Genomic DNA, 10,930 nt, shown 5'->3' on the forward strand with positions numbered 1-10,930 from the left:
ATGTGGCTTGAGACTGTTAAACTGATGGGAGATCAGGTTCTTTGCTGGAGTCTTAAGCAGCTCTGCCCAGTCCTGTGGTCCCATGTACAGGTGCTGGCATTGCCCCTGCCCCCGGCAGGTGCTTTGTGCACTGGCTTTCAGGGATGTGTTGCTTAGTAAATGGGAGACTGGTAGTTTGTCTGGTGGAATGAGTTTAGATTGAAGAGGGAAGGTAGGGGAAGCATCCCAAAGGGCAGACCATGTGCCTCCACTGAGACCAGGCCAGTTCCCGTGTCTTGGCAGCCTTCACCCATGTGCTTCTTCTAGGGATAATTTCATACCCTCATCCCAGAGACAGCTGTTGTAACTTGAACTTTATTACAGAACCTCAGTATCTGAGAGTTGGGAAGAAACTCAGAAGATATTCTGAATGTCCAAACCCTCAGCACCACCCTCCTTGTCCTTTCATTCCCCAACTAGTTCCTCACCAAGTCCTGGCAAGTCATTCTCCAGAATTGCTCTGATCTTTCTCTCCTGTCAGTGCTGCTGTCATCTCTCCCCCAGACTCCATGGAATAACCTCTGGCTACTGGACTTCTTAAAACTCTGACTTGTTTTCATTTTGCTTCTCGGAACAGCTGTTCTCCATTCACTCTAACAAGTAATCAAATACCTGAAAACACTGTTGTCACTTTTCTGCTGTGACTGCTTCCTTGTGTGGTTTAAGGAACTCTTCAGTCTCTCATTTTAGATGCAACTTCAGTTCTTCCCTGTCCTGGGCATCTGCTGTAATCTCAAGTTTTCACTATGTGGTGTCCCAGGCTGGACACAATCATCCAGCCAGTCTAGCGGTTTCTGCAGAAGGATGCATGGTTTGGGTTTGTTGGTCTCATTTTAGAGAGGCAGAGTGCCAGTGCCCCAGGCACCTTTACCTGTATTCAGTGGAGCAGTTCCAGAGAGGAGCCTTTTCTGTGGGGTCTGGGAGCAGAGTGGGAAGACCAAGGTAAAGGTACAGAGGTCACTAGGGGTCTAGGAGGAGAAAGAATCCCAAGTTAAATACCAATCAAGCTGGTACTTCATGAGATCAAAAGAAAGTTGGAAGCTCTGTAAAGGTGGAGATCTTTATGCAGCCAACAGACCAGTGTAGGAGGTTGAGCCCCAACCTTAGAATCTGTGAGTGTTTTATATCATGTTCCCCAAATTCTTTGCCACTCTTCCTATATTGAGAGTTTGGGTCTAAGTCCTTTCCCTTTGAACACGGGCTCTGTGAGTGCTTGGGTAAACAGAATATGGTGGAGTGATACTGGGCCAATTTCTGAGCCCAGACCTTGAAGAAACTGGCAGCTTCCACATCCTATTTCTTGAGATACTCACTCTTGGTGCCCCAGCAGCCATGTGGAAAGGTCACATGTCGTCGTCCCTCCAGCAGCCCTAGCTGAGGTCTCAGCCTGTGCTGAGCACCAACCGCCAGACATGGTTCAGATGTGAATCAGGTGATTGCTTTGTGATGCTGCATGAAGTATTTGCTCTTAAGGTAGTTGTTATGAGCAATTCACATATGTTAGTTTCATAGTTACAAATTTAGCACATAGTATATGAGGAGAGTGAAAATGTTGGCTTGAAGCTCAACATTCAGAAAACAAAGATCATGGCATCTGGTCCCATCACTTCATGGGAAATAGATGGAAAAACAGTGGAAACAGTGTCAGACTTTATTTTTTGGGGCTCCAAAATCACTGCAGATGCTGATTGCAGTCATGAAATTAAAAGACGCTTACTCCTTGGAAGGAAAGTTATGACCAGCCTTGATAGTGTATTAAAAAGCAGAGACATTACTTTGCCAACAAAGGTCCGTCTAGTCGAGGCTATGGTTTTTCCCGTGGTCATGTATGGATGTGAGAGTTGGACTGTGAAGAAAGCTGATTGCCAAAGAATTGATGCTTTTGAACTGTGGTGTTGCAGAAGACTCTTGATAGTCCCTTGGACTGCAAGGAGATCCAACCAGTCCATCCTAAAGGAGATCAGTCCTGGGTGTTCATTGGAAGGACTGATGCTAAAACTGATACTTTGGCCACCTCATGCGACGAGTTGACTCACAGGAAAAGACTCTGATGCTAGGAAAGGTTGGGGGCGGGAGGAGAAGGGGACGACCGAGAATGAGATGGCTGGATGGCATCACCGACTCGATGGAGGTGAGTTTGAGTGAACTCCGGGAGTTGGTGATGGACAGGGAGGCCTGGGGTGCTGTGATTCATGGGGTCGCGGAGAGTCAGACACGACTGAGCGATTGAACTGAACTAATATACTCAGATATAATCTTTTACATTATTTTGATGCAGGAACTTAAGTGGCCTATTACACACATTTAAAATAGATGTAAAAATGAGTCTGTCTCTACAAACTCAAAATGAGGATGGTCCTCATTGTGGATGGTCACCAGGATCCACTGAGGGGGCTGGAGCCCATCGTAGGCAGAATGCTGCCCCCGCGGCGTTTACCTGCTCCTCCGGTCACACTCAAGCAGCTTTCCTGCTGCTTTGCCTGATCGTGAAGACCTGGGAAATCCCAGCCCCAGTCCAAACCCTCGAGGTTTGCAGAGACTGACCACAGGGGCTGCTTGCTCTGCAGGAGGACTAGGGCTGTGGCCACAGGGGTTTCACCAAGAAATGTCAGAGCAGGAGGTGGCCAGTACCAGACCTGTGTTATCTAACCTATACCTCCAGGCCAGAGGGCAAAGGCCAACAGTGGTGAATACAGGGCTCACTGTACTTAGATTTTAATGACCTTTGTGTCTCCAGAGCTCAAAATTCTGAAGACTATTCAGGAATAGCCAAGAAAGTTCTGAGAAAGGATGAGCACCTTCACATACATCAGAACATAAAAGCATTCTACTTAGGACCATGGGATATTGACACTGGAATAATCAAATCAATGGATAGATTAGGAAAGAATCCAGAAGTAGGCCCCTTTGTGAGAGTTAATGATTAAGACACCAAGAGACTAAGGGGACTTGGCCAAGATGGAGTAGAAAGACCCTCAGTTTACCTCTTCTCATGGGCACACCAAAATGACCACTATTTACAGAAGAATTAAGGAGAAAGCCCAGAATCTACCAGAAAAGATCTTCTACAACTAAAGCTATAAAGAAGGAGCCACAAGATGGATAAGAGGGGCAGAGTTAGGACAGAGTCGAACCAGAGCAAGCAGCCCTCAAATACAAAAGTAATTACAGTTGCCGAGGTTCTCCCCGCAGAGTGTAGGATTGGCAGCCCACATCAGGCGCCACAGCAATTGGGAAGATGGGCCGGCAGAAGGGCCTTGAAGGCTAGTGGGGCTTGCTTGTGAGGGAGCCAGAGGGCTGTGGGAAATGGACTCCACTCTTAAAGGGCACATAGAAACACATGGTGGGGGACTCCAGGCAGAAAAGTCTGAGGCAGAGTCACCTCGGAGAGTCTCCCAGCGAGGCAGGTGGCAACTGGCCTCCACCTTGAGGACATAAGTGCTGGCCGAAGAGCTTGTTCTACCACAAGGACACTGGCACTGGCAAGTTCCACATGGACTCCTGCCTCTAGTGCATTAGCCTTGGGGCTTGGCCCCACCACTGCCCCCACCCCTGACAGCCTGTAGGCACCAGAGCTAGGAGCCTCAGGCCAGGCAACTGCCAGGGCTCATGGGGTCCTAGCATAGCAAGCTGCAGGGTTGCGGTGGTCCTGGAGTTGGTGTCTGCCCACTGGTGGGCTGGACGGGGGTCCAGGGCACCCCACCCAGCAGCTGGCAGGCTGCCTTAAGACTCCCAGAACCCACAGCCACTATCCACTGGAGGGCGCAGGACCTGACTTCACCTCACACACCAACCCTGGGACCCAGCTCCACCCATCAGTCAGCAAGTACCAGACCCAAGACCCCTGGGCCCTGGGTCCATCTAGTAGCGAGCTGGCAGGTCCTAGCCCCACCTGCCAACAGGTAGATATCAGCCCCAGACCATTGCAGCCCCATAGCCTGCCATAGTGGGACCCAGCCCACCCATCAGCAGGCAGATAGGCACCAGCCCTGGTGTCCCCCTGGGCCCTGCTCACCAGTTCTAGGACACCTTGGGCCCCTTGGCCAGAGAACTTGGGATTTAGCACCACCCAACAAGCAAGCTGACACCAATGTCAGGATCCACAGGGCCCAGTAACCAGAGACCCTGGGACCCATCTCCAGTTAGCAGTAAACCAGCACTGGCCCCAGGATCCCTGGGGTTCTGCAATCCGCTGCCTTGTGATCAGGCCTCAACTAGGAGCTGGTAGACTTTGCACAAGACAGGGCCTAGAAGCCAGCCCAACTAGGGGCCAGCTGTGCCTACCAGGCTGCCCGCAGTAATTAGCCTGCCACCATAACCAACACAGGGCCAGCCCTAAAGCGTGTATCCCTGGTGACCAGAGGGGAGTGCGCTGCTGGGATGCATAGGACATTTCCTACCAAAGGCCACTTCTCCAAGACCAGGAAATGTAACCAATCTACCAGATAGTGTGTTGGTCACTCAAGTCGTGTCCAACTCTTTGCGACTCTATGGGCTGTAGCCCACCGGGTTCCTCTGTCTGTGGACTTCTCCAGGCGAAAATACTGGAGTGGGTTGCTATTCCTTTCTCCAAGGTATCTTCCCAACTTAGGGATCAAATCCAGATCTCCTGCAGTGCAGGCATATTCTTTACTGTCTGAGCCACCAGGGAAGCCCAGGAATTCCAATACATTCATAAAAAAGAGTCTGGCCCTACATAGAAATAAAAACAGCAAATTAGGCAGAGTAAGGGTCGGACACGACTGAGGACTGAGCGACTGAACTGAAGGTGACAGAGCAACATGTTACAAATGAAGGAAAAAGACAAAGTTTCAGAACTACCTGAAGTGGAGACAATCTACTCAATAAAAAGTTGAAGGTAATGGTCATAAAGATCAAAGAACTTCAGAGAAAAATAGAAAAACAGAGTAAGGAGTTTTTAAGGAAGAGTTAGAAAATATAAAGAGGAACTGAATAATAACTAAAGAGAAAAATACACTAGAAAGAATCAACAGATTAAATGATACAGAGGAATGGATCAGTGAGCTGGAAGACAGCAATAGAAATTGCTACAGCTGAACAGAAGAAAATAAAAACTGAGGACAGTTTTAAGAGGCCTCCAGGACAACAGTGAGCACACTAACGTTCCCATTACAGAGGTCTCGGAAGGGAAAGAGAACGGGGCAGGAAACATATTTGAAGACATAAGAGCTGAAAACACCCATAATCTGGGGAAAGCAACAGACATTCAGGTCCAAGAAACAAGAGTCCCAAAGAGGAATACACCAGGACACATTGTAATTAAAATTTCAAAACTGGAGAATATTAAAAGCAGCAAGGGAAAAGGAACCAGATTCATACAAGGGAACTCTTGTAAGGCTATCAGCTGAATTTTCAGAAATTTTGCAGGCCAGAAGGGAAATGCATGATACAGTGATGAAAGAGAAAAACCTACAACTAAGAATACTTTACCCGGCGAGGTTTTTGTTCAGATTTGATGGAGAGATCAAAAGTTTTATAGACAAGCAAAAGCTGGAAGAGTTCAGCACTACCAAACCAAGAAACCTTAAAGGGACTTACCCAAGTGAGAAAAAGGTAACTACTAGAAACATGAAAATTACAAAAGGAAAAAACTCAGTAAAGGCAAATATACAAGAAAAGTAGTAAGTTAACCACACACAAAGCTATTAGTAAGATTAAAAGACAAAAGTAGTAAAAAATCGTCTATACTCACAATAAGTAGTTAAGAGACGCACATTTAATATATGCACATATATTAAAATGTGTTTGAAATCAAGAGATCAGCAACTTAATCACACACACATATAGAGAGAGACAGCTCTGTGTAAACCTTATGGTAACAGCAAACCAAAAATCTCTAATACCCACAAATTCAAATACTAAAGACAGTCATCAGTTCACAAGGGAATAAGACAAAGAACAAGAGAACTACAAAAACAAGCAGAAAACAACACTTGGACTGGAGACACATTAACGCCACAGGTGTTAGTTTCTGCAGAAATTCCCCAGTCAGTAACATGTTAATAAAACAGCAATAAGTGCATACCTATCAGTAATTACTTTAATGTCAATAGACAATGTTTGAATCAAAAGACAGAGTGGCTAAATGGACACAAGACCTGTATATGTGCTGCCTACAAGAGACTCACTTCTAATCTGAAGAGACAGAGACCAAGGGAGGGGATGGAGAAAGGTATCCATGCAAATGGAAATCAAAAGAAAGCTGAGGCACCAATTTATATCAGACAAAACAGACTTGACAACAAAGACCGAACAGGAGACAAAGGAGGACATTACGTAATGATCAAGGGATCACTTCAAGAACAATAATTAAAGATATATACGCACCCAACATAGGAACACCTAAATACATAAATTAATATTAACCGACATAAAGGGGGAAGTTGACAGTAACACAGTAGATGGACCTGGAGGGTATTAATGCTTAGTGAAGTAAGTCAGAGAAAGTCAAATACTGTACATTATCACTTATAAATGGAATTTTAAAAATACAACAGACTAGTGAATATAACAGAAAAGCACTCATTAGTGTTTGCTCATTAAAGCAAACATTAGTGGTTACCAGTGGGGAGAGGGAATGGCAGAGGGGCAAGATAGGGGTGGGCGATTAAGAGGTACAAACTACTATGTATTAAATAAGCCAGAATGTAATTAGTATGTAATACAGGGAATATAGTCAATATTTTATAACTATAGATGGAATATAACCTTTAAAATTGTGAATCACTATGTTGTACACCTGAAACATATAGGACATAAACTATACCTCAATTTAAAAAAATAAGGCTGCAAGGTTTGTACAGCACAGGAAATAGCCAATGTTTTGTAACTTTAAATGGAGTACAATCTATAAAAAATTTAAATCACTATGCTGTATACCCAAAACTAATGTTATAACTCAACTACCAATAATAATTTTAAAAGATGGCAAGTGACGATTCAACAAGGGGTTTGGGGACATTGGCTGGCCACCCAAATTGTAAAATAACACCACCTCCAAATTAAAATTCTTCATGGATCAAAAGTAAACCCTCATAAGAGGTAAGCATAAAAACAAAACTACGAAGTTATACCTTGGCCCTCCTAAGCAATACACAAAATCCAGAAACAGTAAAAGATGGACATTCTTAACCTTACTGAAAATTAAAATGCAGACGGAAAAGGGAGTGGGCAGGCTGGTGAAAAACAATAATGTTTTCTACAAACATTACAACAAACAACACAACACTATGGTGTTTGAATCTCATACGATGAGAACTTAGGGGACGATGTGGCTTACGAGACTGAAAAAAAAAAAAAAGAAAATGCTGGTGAATAGTTAACTTTGTGCCGTGGCTTTTCATTCATCAGTCACCCAGTACTGAGCTCCTCTATGTACTTGGACCGTTCAGATGTTGATAAAAGAGCCACGACCCAGGGCCCGCCATCTGGCCAGGAGGTTATCCATGAAGGAAAGGCGCTCTCGAGACAGCTTCCTAGAGTGGGTGGGGTTTGACCTGGGCCTCGCAAAGCGGGGAGAAGAAAAGGGTCCTCCAGGCTAGAGAGGCTGAAGTTGGTGGTCCCGTGTACCCTGGTGCTGGGCACCCACGCGGGGCTGGGCCTCCTTGAACTGGGCGAGCTCTGCACAGGTCTCCCTCACCTCAGGGGAACAGGAGGGGAGAAAGCCGGTGAGAGCAGATCTGAGTCAGGTTTGGAGACCGGCATCCAGCCTGAGAGAAGGTCAAAGGGTAAGAGAACGCACGCCACCTGGGCTGGGCGCTGTGAAGTGACTGGCCCGGAGGCCCTGCTTATTCTGGTTCTCTGGTATGGACGGTTCACTTGAGACCGGCGGGCTGATGGCTGGCGCCACAGAATCTGAAGAGATGCTGAATCGGGCATGTGGGCAGGGCAGGCCTTGGCACCACTGCCCTCTGCGTTCTCACCACACCCTGGACAGGAGTCCTCCACACAGACCCGTGGCTCTATCCCTTAAGCTCAGCAAGCCACTCTCACCCCAGATGCAAGTTCAGTGGAAGACAAGACAGGACACAAAGCATTCTGATCACTTGTCACTGCTGATAGCAGCCCTCTGGTCAGTGTGTGTTCTGTAAGCGACGGTACACAGGAAAGCGATTTAGAGTGATTCTTAGGGGGAGAGACAGCTTGAGTCCAAGAGGCAGGGGTGAGGGTAGTTAAAGAGAGGCCAGGTGGTCAGGGTGGGATGCCTTCAGAATTTCCTGATGGGCTGGAGATGAGTGAAGAGTTGCAGATGACTGCGCCTTTGGCCTTAGCAGCTGCAAGCCAGTTGCCCTCAGCGGTGGAGAGGAAGGCGCAGATGGGGCAGAGCTCCGCAGGCAGGTCACAGCCCAGCTGTGCCTGGCGGGCTCCGCTTCCTCTCCCCAAGTTCTGCCACATTCCCTTCAGTGAGGTTGAGGCGGGAGGTGGTGTGTGTCTCAGCCTTCTTCCTAAAGACAAACCAGGGGGTCCCTCCCTCTCCAAGGAAGGACATCTTCTCAGGTCCCCCTGCAGCATATCTCCCCTTCAGAGCCGACCCCCCCAGGGCTGGTACCCACAGGCAGGGCAGGGCTGGGAACCTGAGCCACCGTCCTGCTCACACTGGAGTGCAGCGTGGGGACAGGGAAGACCTTGTCACTGTCACTTTAAATTTCTTGGGGGAGAGTTCCTCAACCCCAGATTCAGAGAAGGAAGTGAGACAGGTTTGCAGAGAGTACCCAGCAGCTGCTCTCAGGGCCGGCTCATCCTCATACGTAAAACTTCCTGCGATGACACCGGAAATACAAGTGCTGTCCCCACGACCACAGCCCCCTGGAGCCCGGGCCAGAGGGGAGCCATGGACAGGCCCCGGGCCCTGGGCCTGCTCTGGGCGCTGCTGACTCTCTGCCTCACTGCTGGTGAGTGGGGGCCACAGAGGAGCAGAGGCCCTGGGTGCAGGTGGAGACCCAGGCCCGGACCTCGCCCCTGCACCTTCTCCCACAGGGACTCCAGAGGTGTGGCTGCAGGTTCAGAGGGAGGCCACCGAGGCCTCCTTCACCGTCCGCTGTGGATTCCTGGGCTCGGGCTCCATCTCCCTGGTGACTGTGAGCTACAGGGGCCCCGACGGTGCTGGGGGGACCACTCTGGCTGTGCTGCACCCCACACTCAGCACCAAGAACTGGACAGCTGCCTGCCGGGCCCGCTGGGAAACCAGTACCAGCGTCTCCCTCACCTTGGAAAGGGCTCCCACCGCAGCGGGGGACTTCAGTCCCAACGCCACCTTCTGCTGCAAGTTCACTTCCTTTCCTGAGGGCTCCCAGGAGGCCTGTGGGAGCCTGCCCCTCAGCACAGACCAAGGTGGGGCGGGTGAGGAGGGGGCCGCGGGGACAGGGAGGGACTTGGGCAGCCAGCCAGCCTGACCGGAATGTGTCTCTGTGCACAGGGCTCCCTGCTCCCAGTCCAGCCCCCGTGCTGCGGGCCGACCTGGCCGGGATCCTGGGGATCTCGGGGGTCCTCCTCTCTGGCTGCATCTACCTTCTCTACCTCCTGCGTCGGCAGAGGCACTGGTGAGACGCAGCCGCCGCTGAGCCCCATCCCAGGGGCCACACGCTTTGCCTCTGACCCTCCTCTCTCTCCCCAGGTCCGTCATGAAGCTTCAGCCGTCCAGACACAGCAGCCCCCAGACAGACGGGAGAGCCAGTGTGAGGATGGGGGCTGGTGTCAGAGGGGAACGGAGGGGGCTGCAGCTGGGGATCCAGGAGATGGAGCCTCACTCGGGCCTCCTTCCCCACCACCCCCGCAGGCAGCCGGCCAAGCCTCCCTGACCTCCTTCCACGTCCCCTACGCCGCTGCCGCCACGACCACAAACTACTTCAGCCCGGCAACCCTGCACCGGGTCCCCCCACTGCAGCCACTGCCCGGGTGGGTGCTGCTCCCCACCCACGCCGCGCGCCGACCCCAGAGCCCCGGCCCCTGGGCGCCCCCGCCGGCCTCCGCGCGCAGCAGCTTCGTCTCGGTCGAGAACCGACTCTACGTTCAGGCGGAAAAGCGGCCGCTCCACGCCGGCGCCGACCGCATCCCGCTCCCGGACCATCTGGGGCGCAGAGCCGCTCCGGGGCCTTCAGGAGTGCGATGAGAGGGAAACCAGGTCATTCTGCCTTTCTCCTCTCCGGGCCTCTGGGACCCCCCTCTGTTGGATGTCTGCGTTCTGGGGGCCACCGTCCATGCACAGCTTGTTTTATCCTTAGGCTTCCAGCGAGCGTCTCCACACAGACCCCGCGGGCTGCGGATGTGGGCAGCGCGTGTGCACGTGTGGGCACGCGGGTGTGTGTGAGGTGACAAACCCCATCCCGGGCGGCTTCCTGTTTTCCAGTCCTCAGCTCCCCAGGTGAGGGCGATAGCTGTCAACAAAAACGGTTTCTCTGACCTGTGTCTTTTCTTCTTTGGGGGTGCCGGCGGTGCGGGGGCAGGTTTGTAAGAGCTTAGCGAAGTTTCAACCCCTGGGAGGCACAGGCCAGGTTAGGACCGGCGGGGAGGGGGCGGCAGCATGGGGACCTCTCCTCTGCCCCACCCCCGGTGGGGGTAGGGGTGGGGGGTGTCCTGGCCCTGCAGGTCTGGCTGAGGACCACCAGGTGGAAAGACAGGTTGGGGGTCTGGTGGCCCAACCTCAAATCCCACTATGTCCTGTCCCCGCAGCAAAGGCTTCTGGGGCTTCAACTCCAGAAAAATGCCTGGGTCAGGGGCTCCCCGAGATGCCCTCCCTGATGCCCTCCCTCTAGAGCTGACATTCAGAGGCAGGGGACCCACCTCAGCTCTGCCCATATCGGCTTCCTCCGGCTCCTCTCTGTCACCTGGGCACCAGGATTGCTCCCCACTGGCCACCTTGAAGGGTGGTGGG

The 10,930-nt window shown here is 51.0% G+C and overlaps 1 protein-coding gene across 1 annotated transcript; it reads left to right on the forward strand.

Moving 5' to 3' along the window:
- Nucleotides 1-8,770: 8,770 nt before the first annotated feature.
- Nucleotides 8,771-10,458, forward strand: PVRIG (PVR related immunoglobulin domain containing). The gene is made up of 5 exons (XM_055408947.2): nucleotides 8,771-8,951; nucleotides 9,037-9,390; nucleotides 9,476-9,599; nucleotides 9,674-9,734; nucleotides 9,836-10,458. The coding sequence occupies exons 1-5, from the start codon at nucleotides 8,891-8,893 to the stop codon at nucleotides 10,166-10,168; spliced, it is 933 nt and encodes a 310-aa protein (XP_055264922.2). The 5' UTR covers nucleotides 8,771-8,890; the 3' UTR covers nucleotides 10,169-10,458.
- Nucleotides 10,459-10,930: the final 472 nt, after the last annotated feature.

The sequence above is a fragment of the Moschus berezovskii genome, chromosome 27 (assembly GCF_049115385.1).
Source record: "Moschus berezovskii isolate FMDL1 chromosome 27, NW_MosBer_1.0, whole genome shotgun sequence".
Taxonomy (NCBI): domain Eukaryota; kingdom Metazoa; phylum Chordata; class Mammalia; order Artiodactyla; family Moschidae; genus Moschus; species Moschus berezovskii.

Excerpts from the sequence above, each read along its gene's own strand:
- PVRIG (XM_055408947.2), top strand. The coding sequence starts at position 8,891 with ATGGACAGGCCCCGGGCCCTGGGCCTGCTCTGGGCGCTGCTGACTCTC. Across the intron at positions 9,391-9,475 it reads GCCCCTCAGCACAGACCAAG|GGCTCCCTGCTCCCAGTCCA; the intron begins GTGGGGCGGGTG and ends CTCTGTGCACAG. Across the intron at positions 9,735-9,835 it reads AGACAGACGGGAGAGCCAGT|GCAGCCGGCCAAGCCTCCCT; the intron begins GTGAGGATGGGG and ends CCACCCCCGCAG.